This window comes from Diadema antillarum, unplaced genomic scaffold (genome assembly GCF_040938485.1).
Source record: "Diadema antillarum isolate AM-2024a unplaced genomic scaffold, OU_Dant_1.0 seq00001504_RagTag, whole genome shotgun sequence".
Taxonomy (NCBI): Eukaryota; Metazoa; Echinodermata; class Echinoidea; order Diadematoida; family Diadematidae; genus Diadema; species Diadema antillarum.
In genome coordinates, this window is record NW_027272238.1 from 164,016 (window position 1) to 179,157 (window position 15,142).

General features: G+C 38.7%; 1 protein-coding gene across 1 annotated transcript; it reads right to left on the minus strand.

The window, feature by feature from the left end:
- Nucleotides 1–10,598: 10,598 nt before the first annotated feature.
- On the minus strand, nt 10,599–12,992 carry LOC139710142 (guanine nucleotide-binding protein subunit alpha-13-like). The gene is made up of 2 exons (XM_071622074.1): nt 12,531–12,992; nt 10,599–11,192 (listed from the first exon to the last, which is right to left on the minus strand). Exons 1-2 carry the CDS (start codon nt 12,990–12,992, stop codon nt 10,599–10,601), a joined length of 1,056 nt encoding a protein of 351 aa, XP_071478175.1.
- Nucleotides 12,993–15,142: the final 2,150 nt, after the last annotated feature.

Sequence of the window (15,142 nt, forward strand, 5' to 3'; positions counted from 1 at the left end):
ACCCCCTACGAATACGGCGTCGTGCGAGTACACTCAGTTATGACTGTGCAGTGGCCGATATCATACCACACCCATGACGTCACGAACCGGAAGTAAAACCATACCGATTCCGTTCTCTATTCCACAGAAAGTTTGACAGTTTTGAGTGCTTACTAAATTTACTGGTATATGTATGCCTACTTTGTTTGATTATATATAACGTACTAGTACTCCGGAAACTACAAAATGTGCAAATCCAAACAAGAAAATAAAGTTAGAAATCACACAGCTGTGCTTTTGATTTAGGTTCCCCCACTACTAGTATATGGTTCTTATGATCATTTGTTGCAAAATAGGCCTAGTGTTAATACTAGGATGTGTGTTTCATGGTGTGAGTGTGTGTGTGTGTGTTGTTTTTTTTTGGATGTCAAAAAAACCCCCAAACAAATCACAAAATGTTATTGTATGATCATTGTAACTCAATCATGTTTGTTCTTTGTTCTCGTGAACACAAAGTGGAAATGAATTAATAAATCAATAGATAAATAAATCAATGAAAGAAAAAATATCAAGTAGTTGCCAACTCCCCCCCCCAGAAATCACAAGCGACCAGCTTGTAAATACTCGTAGAAAAGAATACAAATAGACACAAACAACAATAGACTTTCTGCATTAGAAAAAATACAAATTCAAACTGAAATTCCAATAATATAAACAATGACAAATGCAATGATTAAGATTGTCACAAAGTACACCCTCTATACGTTGTAATCCTATTACACAAGAATTAAAAACACATGCAATGGTATTACACAGCAGGAAACATATCCAAAATATACAAATATACAGATTAAGAAGTATGAAGCAAATACCGTTTGTCTCAGTATATGGGAGAGATACCAATAACCGCAGAAGAGACCATCATCGTGGATGGGGCCTGTCGTGGAGCCGGGAAAAGTGCAAACGTCTTGCCGGGAAATGTGCAAATCTCTAAATTTCATCAACGGGAAATGAGCAAACGTGACGCCGGGAAATGTGCAAAAGCCGCCGAGAATTGTGCAAACCATTCGCTCCACCTATTAGTTGTGTACAGATGGAAGAAAAACTTTCAACCAGAACTATACGCATGAACCATTGATTTTTTATTTACAGTTAAACTTGTCTTAGCGACCACCTGTCTATAAACTGCGACGTTTTTTCGTTTCCCTGGGTGGCCGCTATAGATTGGTTTGACTGTACAGTAAAACCCGTCTTCGCGACCACCTGTCTGTAGCGGCCACCTGCCATATACGACCACCAAAACAATTCCCTTCGAAAGAAAAAAAAACACGTTAATGAACCTGTCTATAGCGGCCACCTGTCTACAACGGCCACTTTTTGGTCTTATACTCGGAGTAGCCGTTATATACAGGTTAGACTATAACCCCTAAAGTAGCGGCCACCTGCCGTATACAACCACTAAACACAAATTCCTCCGAAGAAAAAGCATGAAAGAAACGTGTCTAGCTATCACCTGTTTATTACGACCAGTGGCGTATCTAGGGGGGGGGGGGGGGGGGGCAAGGGGGGCACGTGCCCCGGGCGCCACTCCTTTGGAGGGCAAAAAACGAAAAAAAAAGAAGAAGAAAACGAAAGAAAAAAAGAAGAGGAAGAAGAAGGAAAACAAAAAAAAAAAAAAAAAACCCTCGCCCGGACGGGGTGGGGGGAGGGGGGAGAAGGGGGGAGGGGCTGAAAACCAAATCAAACAAGATAAAAACAAAACATGATGATGACGCGGACAAATAACAATGTTTATTGTGTTCACACAAGAATTCCGAATTCTATGTTTTGTAAGCTGAAATACAAACATTTTCGGCTCGCTTGCTGCGCTCGCTCGCCAAAATTTAACAAAAAAAAAGAAGAAGATAAGAACAAAACATGATGATGACGCAGAAATATACAAATTTCGGCTCACTCACGCATACTAATTTAGAGTATTTCTCAAGTCCTCAGTTTGTTGGTATGAATCGTTATCAATCAGACCGTCACTATATCTTGATTAGAATTGTAAGATTTAATAAGCAAAAAAGAAAAAAAAAGACATGTTTGTAAGCTGAAATACAAACATTTTCGGCTCGCTCGCTGCGCTCGCTTGCCAAAATTTATCCAAAAAAAAAAGATAAGAACAAAACGTGATGATGACGCAGAAATATGCAAATTTCCGCTCACTCGCGCATACTAATTGAGAGTATTTTTTTTTCAAGTCCTTAGTTTGTTTTTATAAATCGTTATCTATAAGGCCGTCACTATATCTTGATTAGAATTGTTAGATTTAATAAGCAAAAAAATGACAAGAATCCCATGTTTTGTCAGCTTGAAATACAACATTTTTCAGCTCGCTCACTGCACTCGCTCGCCAAAATTTAGCAAAAAAAAAAAAAAAAAGAACAAAACGTGATGATGACGCAGAAATATACAAATTTCGCTTCACTCGCGCATACTAATTGAGAGTATTTTTTCAAGTCCTTAGTTTGTTAGTATAAATCGTTATCTATAAGGCCGTCACTATATCTTGATTGGAATTGTAAGATTTAATAAGCAAAAAATGACAAGAATCCTATGTTTTGTCAGCTGAAATACAAAAAAAATGTTCGGCTCGCTCGCTGCGCTCGCTCGCCAAAATTCATCAAAATTTATTTCATTTAAATCACCCTCAAAAGACCCCTTTTAGGTGCTTGAAAAAGCATATCACGTGGACTTTTTTAAAAGTCCCTACCGGGATGGGGTTGGGGTTGAACACTTTTTCAGAATTTAGGGGCGCAATTTTCGCGCTTGCCCCGGGCGCCGTTTTCCCTAGATACGCCACTGATTACGACCACTTTTTTCGTCTCCTTGGGATGGCCGCTATAGACAGGTTTGACTCTACATGTATTTGAAAACCTATACAGATTTTCATAATATGCATAGCTTATAAGAGGTCTCATTTTCAAGGGTAAAACTATCTCAATTCACGTTTTTCTACGTTTCCAACATCTGAAAGCCCGCACACAAAGACTTTCCAAGACAGCTATATGTAAATTTTTCCCATTATATATGGGATCAGGTGCCAATTGACTTGCGCACAGATATTGTGCTTGTGAACTTCCTGAACTGTATTGGCAGCAAAGACTGAAGCCCTATGTCTGTTCCTTTGATTAGACTACCTTGTTCCATCTATGTGCAGCAGCATGTTTATTAAATTTACAGTATTCTTGTCAATTACGTCATGGTACACTTGTATCATTAATACGGCTTAAATTATTTTTGATACACATAGCAAGTTATTCATGTTACTTTGACAGGATTGTAGTACATATCACCTCATGGTTAGTATATAACGTATTTTTGCGGTTCTGTTTTGTTAGCCTAATCGTTCCCACAGTGGATATCGATAGTGTATAGTTGTTAATTTGTATTGCAAGGGAATATGGCTTGTCTGAGCCCATTATGCCGGGGAAAGGGGAGAGGGGGTAATGTTAACATTTTCAGCTCCTTCTTGAAAACCCTTCATAACAGACTTTTAGCAAACTTGACAAATAACATCTTTCTGATAATAATGATCTCATTTTGTTCAGTGGGGGTTATGCCAAACCGGGGGGGGGGGGGGGGGGGGGGACAGGGGATCAAATGCGCCAAACTGAATAGTAGAGAGAAAAAAAAAATCTTCTGTAGAGCAACAAGACCGCAGCTGGAGCTTGAAATTGCTTTAAGTATGTATATGCACATTGCTCATGACGGATCCGGGCCCGGTGCCCTCTTTGTGGTCCGGTAAGGGGGACGGAAGGGGGTGAGATTGGCATATCGGGGCCGAATTCTGTGTATTTTTTTTTTTACGTGAAAACCCTCTGATAGCTGTTTATCAGGCTATAAAGACATTGATGACAGTATAGTTTCAAATTTGATGGTAGATCCATCAGGGATGCAGGGCACGTGGGCCATGAAGGGGGGGGGGGGGGGGGTGGAGGCACGGAGATATTGGTCAAAACTTAAAGGGATTGCACAGTTATGGTTGAGACCTAATTTCAGGTTTCTAACATTCTTTGGTGAGATAATGAGAAACCTCTTATAAAATGTGAAAGAGCATGTAATTCTATGAGGAATTCAACGTTTATTTGATGAAAATTGGTTTTGAAATGGCTGAGATATAAAAAAAGAGCGATTCTAATAAAGTGTGGGACCGACACTTTATTACGATCGCTTTGTTTTACTTTGTTTCTTGATGTTTCAGTCATTCCAAACCCGATTTTCGTCAAATAAACTTTGAATTCCTCTTAAAACGGTATGTTCTGTACTACATCATAAGTGTTTTCTTGATATCTTGCAAAAAGTTAAAAACCTAATTCTCATATCCACCAAAACTGTACTCTCCCTTTAAAGGACAAGTCCACCTTCATATACTGTGAATTGAGTGAATGCAGTAATATTAATAGAAAACATTAATGAGAGTTTAATTGATGCAGGGCACGGGGGCCATGTGGGGGGGGGGGCACGAGGAGATGGGTCAAAACTTATAATACAAGTCCACCTTGAATTCTTATACATGTGAATTGAGTGAATGCAGCAATATAAATAGAAAACATCAGTAAGCAATGGTAAGAACTGGAGGAAAATCGGGCAATCTGTTAAAAAGTTATAAATCTTTAAAGTATCCAGTCACTGCTGGATGGGAGAAAGGAAATTGGAAGACTTTGGGAACCTCTAGGGCCATATTTGGAAGCCTTTGGAGACCTCCAGGGCCCAGGGAGGCATGATGTCTATATATTCATGACGCGAGAGATAACACCTACAGTATAAGTTTGTTGATAATTTGACCATGTGCTTTCAAAAAGAAGATCAGAAATCAAATGTGGCCTCCTACAATTTGGTCCCAGCCCCAAGGCGGCTACGCCTAGATCAGATTTTAGGTGCTTGGCTTTGGGCATCCTAACATTGTCTGCGAGGAGGGGGGGGGGGGGGGATGGGGTGCATGGATGGTAACCATTTTACCGTTATGGATACCAGCCAAGTTTGGCAACAAATTGAACGTACTTTTTGTGAAGATGATGAAAGTTAGAAAATTGGTCCCTATATGGCACTAGCCCCAAGGGGGTCACCCGTGGATCTGCCATAAACTATCTTGAAAGTAGGCTAATACACTCACTGATGTATTTACTTAATGCTCTTTTGGTTTTATAAAAGCAGCGACTCTAAATACAGAGGGGGACACGGTGCCCACAATGTACTAAAATGCGTAGGCCTAATATTTGAAAAAGAAGATGAAAATGTGAAAGCAAACTTAAAACTATGCAGTCTCCAAGATATTTGAATTTGCACTATAATAATTAGACACCTGGTTCTATTTTTTTATGGTTAGTTTTTATGATAGATTCCTTGATGCGGGGTTCTTGGATCTTTTGGACATGGTGCCTATATTTGAACTACTTGATAGTCTGTCATCCACGGATGCTACTCTGTTGCTGAAAATCTGTCATTACATGGGGTCTTTAAAGAGAATCTGAAAAATGATTGTGTGTGTGTTTTGTGTGTTTTGTGTGTGGAAAATGTATGCATGACTGACGACGGACGCCAGACGATGAATGATGGTTATTTGAAATATCAGCTCGCTGTCTTTGAGCCTTTGGCTAAGATGAGTTTAAAATCTAACGATTCAAAGTTACTTGTTTTCAGGAAAACTTTCTTCCATTTCCAGTACATCATTTTCATTTTCTGGCTCGCAAAAAATACTGATGAGTAAGGCGTGTAATGTGATCTCTGAGTACATAGATCTCTGATAAAAGTGTAAAACAAGTAAACCCACTTACACACAAAGTATTCCATGTTTTTACCATAGATTCTAGACTATAGGGTAGGCCTTAATGTGATATTTCAGTTGATTATATAAAAGCAAACAAGATCTCGGCTCCATTTCATACAGAAGTATAATATGAATAATAAAGAAGCGTGGTAAGTCTCACGTTTGTTGTAAACTGTGTTGATGTCTTTCAAGAAATGCTCCTTATTCCTATGTCACCAATTAGGAAAGCATTCATCTGACTCCTCACATATTTTAGACATGTAAGATTACAAGTGCCTGATCTATAATGGCCCACATCTGTCACTGGTATGTGTGCAGTCAAGTATGTTTGCCCTGCAACTATATACACTGTTGGTTGCTAACAGCCTGTCTTGCAATTGCATCAGACTTCATTCAGGAGTTCCTTAATAGCTGCAGCTTTTTCTGTAGTAATCGGAACATATCTCCCTCAAATCGTCCCAATTCCAATGATTGTATACATGTCATTTCCCTTCCACTGTTTAACTTGAAGAAAAGCTGCTGCTGAAGTGGAGGGAAGGGACCTTTTGGAAACGTTGCACGGGTACAGAGAATAATGTTATGTATTTTGTTTCTTATCTTACGTCAGACTGCTTTTTCACCAGCACGATTAAATTCAGCCTTCATGCTGCTTGCATTTCCGAGGAAAAAAAAAATGTGTGGTGCTGAAAAATTTTAACAGTGCGAAGCCTCAAGGCAATAAAAAACATTTCTTTTAATAATGATGCAGAAACAATAACATGAAAAATGGTAAAAGTAAGACAGAATTTATGTCGTATGAGCTTGAAGCCGACGAGAAGGATGCTGTTTGTATATATTGATCGACTGATGAATCCAGTGTATTAGTAATAGAAATGTTAAGGCATTTCTTTTTTTTATGTATCTGGCTGTGAATAAAAAAGCATTACATTTTTCAGAAAGTCACTGGGTGAAACCGCGCAAAAATATGACAAAATCACTTTTATCACGGTCATATGACTTACGTTACGTTGCTCATTGATAAACATGCCTTTACCAAAAGTTTTGCAACAAAAGACATGCACGGGTATCAACTAAACATGGAGGTAAATCATCACAGATAGAACAAAAATGTTCGAAAAAATTCTGCTGAATGATTGCAGACCAATTTTTGTGTACCGTACACACTTTGAAAGCTATATGAGAGAAAAATGGAAATAAATGATAAATGAAAAAAGTATTGAAATAAAGACACGGGTAAGCATTCGGACGGAAAATTATCAGATTACATTCAGTTACGAGATATCATAAACAATTCCTGCCACATGAACATGTTCAGAGGCTTAATCTGAAAAAGAAAAAAAAAATGTAATGTGACTATATTAATCAATGCATATTTATGCAACTGTTGTAGGTGAAAGGATAATCATTTTGGTTGTGAATGGTATTGTGCCAACATTTTTGCACTTGAACTCACGGTTATAGGCACATGTCCTGATCATGTAACGTTCTGCAAGTTATGTATCTGTATTACGCGGTAGGTTATATACGGGTATACCTGTATCTATATAAACATAGGTATACACGTTGTAATTTGAATAGATACTATAAAATGTAAATTTATGCAGATCTTTAGCGACTTATTCTAGAGTGTGCTACATTAATGATTCTTAGCAGTATATAGAATTAAGACCACAGACGACAAGGGGTCATTTACAGATAAAATACGGAGATAGGCCTATGGGCTTGCACAGGCAATATGGCGGCCATTTTGCATGTACGTTGTATATGCGAATGTGTGCAAAAACTATATAGGGATGCTTGAAAGTTACTACAGATATCATAATTGTATTCCTTGACCTTCAAAAAAAAAAAAAGGTTTAGACGCTAGAATTTACTTTCTGCAGATTATTTCCCGAGATATGGGCATAGATAGGTTGTATATGGCGGCCATTTTGACTTTATGCAAATTAGACACTAATCCACCACTCGAATTTTAGGGAAGTTTTGATATGTTGTTTTGACAGGTCTTCCAGGTCAAAATAATGCAAGTGGAATCGTTTCTGCTGCAATCAGTTGGGGGTTAACCCACTTTTTGTCGTATTTTGACTGGACTAGAAGTGTTTGACCAGACTGCCCATACAGATGATGCCCACGTTTGAAATTCCGAAGTTTCTTTCAAACTATATGTTTTCCTTTTGTTCTACTGTTAATTGTTCTTTAGAATATGACAATGAGAGAGAAAATTAAGAAAGTGTAGATGAGTTCTTGTGTTTCTCTTGATATGACACACACACATCACGCACAATGAAAAAATCATGTCAAATTGATTGTTTTAAGCAGATGGTGTTTATGTGTAAAATTTAATTGTAATGATTACATACATCTTCACACACGCTATGCTCCTTCAGGAGATGAAATTTTCATGTTCTCCATCCACAATAATGACAATATAAAGAAATGCCCCTAAATACACTACTTAATTAGTACGATATACTTTAAAAATGTGTGCTATACATAAACACGACAATTAGGAAAAGAAAATGTCTGCATAAAGTTCTAAATGAATCCACAAAATACAGTACTGAAAGAGAAAGACGGTGAAATGATTGATGTAAAATACATCATTATTCCCGACTCTTCATAACATGTATGGGCATACACCTTTTCTACTTGTTTCTATTGTATAGATGGAGTAACTGTTATACTTTTTGTGTTATCTTAGCTTTCGAGGACAAAATACATCTACTGCATGTAACAGCTAATAGGCAAAGTACTAGTATATCATTGGTCTTGCGTGTTGGCCACTATACCACCAATATCAGACTGAGTGTAATGATTTACACAATATTTACATGATCAAAATACATCTAAATATATGTTTCTCTTTTTTTCTCAAATCTTTTACAGGAAGATGGAAAAAAATCTCACATTACACTGCTTCATGTTTTCAATCAAGTTCATTCACATGCATCATACGTACATACACACGAACACACGCATACATCATGCACATTATCATATACACTGATACATGTATACAGGTACAGGCACAATACAGTGAACCTCACAAAAGTGGGCATTTATTGTCGACGCAATTAAAAGGTCCGATTTTTGGCTCATGCTGCTTCTCATGGACTTTCCAGAGTATAAGTCGACAGTCTATGTGTTCAAACATCGAGATGTTATACCGATATAACAAAATTTTATTGCATCAGACCAATGTCACATCATCCTACAAATCAGAATGTTCAACAACTGCAAATTTGATTGAAAATATTTCTCATGCATGCTATAACTATGTAAAGTGGACATCTCGATGACTTAATGGATAAATCGACAGATTTTCTCGCGTATGCAAGCTTACATGGAGTTTACTGTACGTACACATTTGCATAATGTAGGACCATTATGTGATCAGCCAAAGTGGATGACGATGTATACAGTCATTGAATAATTATTATTTCATCTTACATTACAATTGAATGTATACAACATGCATGACAAGCAGGTGGACAAGAGAGAATTACTATCAAAAATTCAGCATGATGCTTTGGTTATGACATAAGGCAGACAGTGAGTTAAGCACCTTATGAACAGTTGCAGCTGCCAATCAGCCAAAATACATGTATATACAGTGCTTAAACAATAGCGTATCGTGAAACATGGCATGTTTCTGAAAAAAAAAATACAATTCAGCCTACAGTCAACGGAGATCTGGAGCAAATAGTGATGCCATCACCTCATGATATACTGATAATCAAGAACACTTTAGGAAGAGCGAATCGCTCGAAAATTTGTGAGCCGAAATAAACTGTTGGTGATAGATTACAGCATGAACTTGGTTTCAGTTTTATTTTTGAGGTTGAAATATATTCATAATTATTTTCGCTTTTGTCTAGTTTGGACTTTAACCATTTCCTTCTGCTATTCCTTCGAATATAGGTTCTTTAAAGCCCATCGCACACTATACACGATAAGACCGGTCGCACGACCAGAGAGGTGAGACAACTTGACACCACACACTACTATACGATACACGACTAGGATTTATACGACCGTTGTGGCTTCATTACATTATACTGTAACGTCATTGGCTGAAAGCACCGGTAGTGAAAATTCGGCATGTGAAATCTCTACGATTGACATTAAAGGGGAAATCCAGTTCGAATATCAGCAAATCTGATATAAAAGAACACAATTTAAGAGTTCAATGGTAAAAATTTGACTGAATCCAGTCGCACGACTGGAAACTGGCAAGGCTGGTGGCGTCACACTGTACAGTAATGGTTGAGGTGAGGGATTCATGTTTTGAACATTCCTAGGTGAGATAATGAGTAACCTCTTATGAAATAAATTTGAAAGAGCATTATTATAATCTAAGAAGGATTCAACGTTTATTTGATGAAAATTGGTTTTCACATGGCTCAGATATAAAAAAAAGTGATAATAATAAAAGGCGACAGGCCACAACTTTATTAGGTTCTCTTTGTTTCAACTTGTTGTTGGATATCTCAGCCATTTCAAAACCGATTTTCATCAAATAAACTTTTGATACCCCTTAGAATTGAATATTCTTTGAAATCTCATAGAGTGGTTTCTAAATATCTCGTAAAACGTTAAAAGCTAATATAAATCCTCGCCTCGACCAGAACTGTACACACCCTTTAAAGGTCGTAAACGACTGGTTTGATCGTATAAGTGTGCGGCAGGCTTAATTCAGTTTGTGATGTGTGAACCACATCCGAAGAGTGTACTTCATTTAGTTTTAATTATAGGGACAGTATAGGGATCACCTTGTTGGCGGTTTTCTCTTGGTATAGCTTTCTCCCTAGAAACGATGGTATCCTATGAACAGAGAATGTTTTTGATGCCTCTTCATTACAACATTAGTCTCAACACGGGAGAAGAGATCATTTGCATGGTCAGCACTTGTCAGCGTAACAAAGCTGTGAAACGGCTTCTCTTTTCTCTTGTGACTCCTCTCTAGAAATAGGTCTGCAATGAACTTCTTGACGTCCTTTATATCATGAGGTTTACCCTTAAAGTTTGGGAAGGACTCCTTGATGCTCCTACACTTGATCTTTTCTTTCAGCGCGTCCAGTTTGGTAAAGACGAGGAGGATGGGAACGGATCGCAAGTTAACGTCGTTGATGACAGCGTCAAAGAGGTCGCATGCCTCGAGGAGCGGGATTGAGATGCCATTCGCCGAGGGGACTGGGTCGAAGTCCTGGGCCGACGCGAAAAAGATGATGCACTCCACATCATAGAAGATCTGCCGTACTCTGGACTGTGCAATGCTCATCCCACCGACGTCTGTGATGTGAAGACGAGAATGCGTAAAGGTGCTTCTGACGATCAGCTCTCTGGCCCCATCTTCTGGCCTGTTACAGTGTAGAATGTCCCCCTTGCTTGGAACATAGTCCTATAATAATGTCAAATGTGTATATTATGTTTGAAAGAGAGGTTGAGGTTTCCCAATTCATAAAATGGGCGATGTTGATACATTGTGTTATAAATCTGCCAGATAATGTTATTATGTCCCCTGATTCTGTTATCAACTCTATGCTGTTTACATGGCTTTGTTGGAATATGATTATCATCATTCCTATTTTCGCATGAAGTGATACTTGAAAATGAATATTCAATTTCATATACGTGTATAACATATTATATATATAATATATATATATATAATATATATATAATATATATATATATATGTATATATCATATATATATATATATATATATAATTATATTATATATATATATAGAGAGAGAGAGAGAGAGAGGGAGAGAGAGAGAGAGCCGTAAGCTGCAGTGAAACTAAATGTAAATTTGAACTAAACTCTCAGAGGCTGATAAATTGTTGGACAATAATATTGCTCAATGTTGTCAAAATATCATCTTTGTTTGGCTTGCAAAGTTCAATTTCCTGTCTGTTCTTTATCCTTGTCATGGTTTGTTACCCTTGGGATAATGTGTATTAGCATTATGCAGGCATTGTTTGAATTAATTAAACGAGCAAGAGCCAACAAAATGCAGAAGATAGCAAAGATTGACATTCATAAAAAAAAAACAATGCTATTTGAACTTACCATGGAACCAATTTGATTGATTCTGTCCAGAAAATACCTTGTCATATCACAATGATACTGCGGCTGTGGAAGAAATTCACACAATGTCAATGAGGATGTTTCATTTCTACCTTTTATTTCATTTTGAAATGTAAAATTAAAATATTTTCACTTTGCTGGCACAGAGAAAGAGCACTTGACTTCCATCTTTTAGAAAGCAGGGAGAATATTACCGTTATATTATGTCTGTACGTACTAAATCGAGGGAGTGCGTACTTCTCATTAAAAAAAGAGGAAATTTTGTGGAATTTTCTTAATACATAATTTTCTTTGTATATCGTTTTCCAAACATGACGTCACAAAGTGTTGTACAACTGCAGTCTCCTCATCGGGCAATGGCAGCACCAAAAGTTTAAAGATTCATAACTTTGGATTGTCCGATTTTCCTCAAACTTCGCTGATGTGCCCCACTACTATTGCTCTATATTCCGTTCCCCTTTCAGTGGGTATATCTCGGGGTAAATATTAATATTTGTATTCATGACGGGCCCTATATGCAGGATCCTAAAAGTGATGGTAGGAAAGGTCTAAAACAAGGACAAGGTTACGTTCAAAAGGTAATGGTAACACTGCTATCATTGTGGTAATGATTCAGTGTAAGCAATCACACTGAGTCAACTCACCAGACCAAAAGCTGCAACATCTTCAAAAATACTTTGGATAGAAGAGTCCGACCACAGGGCTCGACAGGGTCCTACATATTTCCTGAACTTTTCTGGCGCCAATTTCGCATCGCGATCACAGTCCATGATAAGCGCTGCGTATTGCTCGTTTCTTGGATCACTCCAGGGTACATTGTGAAGATTAAGAGCCATTACCAGCATTTGAACGCCTTGGATGATGTTACCGTAGATGATAGGTCGAAACTCTTCGATCAGAGACTCGTCAACGGTATCATCGTGTTCGAAGCGGATTCGCAAATGCCTTAGAAACATATCCCTGTCACTCTCTGCCATTCCCATCATTACGACTTTATCTTCCTCGAGAAGCGCCCGTCCGTCTTTCTTTAGCCGTCTGTCTATTGCTTTGCTCCATGCTTTGCTAAGTTTCCTCTCATTCGGACACAGTATGCAACAGCTTGCCATCTTGCAACATCAAGATTTGGTCTTTCCTTCGGTTGTGCAATTAACGGGATCGCGCCTATATATACAGCTGCAGTACCTGTTCCAGTCGAGCCACGGTTGTTAACAAACTATTCCACATCCATACAGCTGCCCGATCACGGCGCGCCGTGACCTTCTCCGAGCAAACAGGCAATATTGACGTTCATTATCACCATTTCGGTGGTGGTCTGCAGGGGACGCCCTGCCTTGAAGTTGAGCAGAGGGTGCGGCCCTGCACTGATCTTTGCCCCGAACAGAGAATCGATGGCGCCTCTCAGCAAAGATTGCGCAATATCTGCATGCCGGGGTTCAAACTTCAAACTCGAGATACTTTTATGGATAGCTCTTCCGCAGTCGTTTGTACTTCTTTTTTTTCATGATTTTATGCTAAGTATTGTGGTCTGCCAAGGTTTCGAAATGAATCAATTTCCCTGTAGAAGAACTTGCAGTGAGGCAGGGAAGTATACTCGATCATTCATGATCCGCCAGAGGTTCAACTAATACTGAGAAAGAGGGCGGACTATACATTATGTGCGTGCTCTGTATACACTAATGTATACGTATCAGCTATCCTAATTCCGACTTTCAGGCTTGCTCTGGACTCTGTGCAGTTGACTTCAAATTGGACTGGAAGGGGAAACATTGCAAAAAAAGAAAAGAAAAGATGTCTAAATTAATGTGACTCTTCATGGAAATTTGTGCTTTACAGACGTCTGCACATGGTGCATATTGACATCAGGGGGGCGTTTCATCAACGAGTTCGTCGGAGTTTTCACCGACAAATTTGCTATCAGCCAATCAGACGCAAGGATTTACACTGACAACTGTTAAAAGCTAATGAAATCCTTGGTCTGATTGGCTGATAGGAAATTTGTCGGTGAAAACTCCGACGAACTCGTTGATGAAACGCCCCCCAGATTACGAATACATAATGCATTTGCGTTGAAGATGTTTAACCTGTGGCACTGAATTCATGTGAATTTCCCTAAGATTATTTCGAAGACAATTTATATGTACGCGAATATAAAAACAAAAATACACTGCAGTGACAGATCCAGAATTTTAACAATCGAGCGGGAGGGGGGAGGGGGGAGGGAAGTGTGGGGGATCCCCCCCCCCCCCACGGTCACAAGGACTTTTGAGACCAAAAAAATAATTATGTAAAAAAATAATCACGTTTTGAGAGCTTTTTATAGGGTAAAGATGCTATAACTTAAACATTGTCATTCAATGAATTGCTTGTTGAATAGCAAAGAAGGAAGATGATACCTCTTGTTTTTGAGTGACAATATATTGACTTTGAATAATGCACTTAAGCTCCCGTTCCACAGCACTATCACTATCTGGAACCTTATCTACATTATCTCAATCCATCAGATCGCGGAAGAGCGGCAAATGCGTTCAGTGATCCGTTTATACAGAAGCATTCTATGTAGCAGCACCGTTGTGATGACGGGACAGAAACAGGCATTTTTGTTTTAGATCGGCAAGAAATTTTGAACATGTTCAAAGTTTTCCCGCCGATCGTCCCGATCAAAATTTTCCCACTTAGGATCGTATAAGGCAAGCGGGAAGAACGTAATTGCAACGTAAAGACATCGGGATGAACGTATAATATAGCGAGGTCTTTCTAATGGACGTAACGTAACAAAAAGAAGATCAAAGGACGACAATCACTATCCCGCTGAAACAGGCGCTCTACATCCACCCTAGATGACACTTACTCGCTCTCAGTGACGCTGTTTTCATTACAACTACGCTGCTCCTGCATCCTGCGCTTTATTTGCGCCCGAATCCCGCTCTCGCCGATATAAAAGCGGTCATCTTCGCCGAATCAAACGATATCATAATATATTCCCCTTGTTTCGCTGCCGACCAAACATGCTTTGCCAAGATGGAGGTGGTTCAAGAGAGGAAAATGTCAGCTAGCAGGCCCGTAGCCAGGATTTTTCAAGGGTGGGGGGGGGGGGGGGGGGGGGGGTGCGGTCACTAAAAAAACGGACCTTCGGTACCAATACCAATGATGACACACACACACACACACACACACACACACAATTATATATATATATATATATATATATATATATATATATATATATATTCTTTGGACGACCGAACTACAAAAGTTG

What these genes read in the sequence shown, in the direction of transcription:
- LOC139710142 (XM_071622074.1), bottom strand. Translation starts at nt 12,992, where the DNA reads ATGGCAAGCTGTTGCATACTGTGTCCGAATGAGAGGAAACTTAGCAAA. An exon ending in ATGTTGCAGCTTTTGGTCTG is followed by an intron (nt 11,193 to 12,530) that starts GTGAGTTGACTC and finishes ACATTATTATAG; the next exon opens with GACTATGTTCCAAGCAAGGG.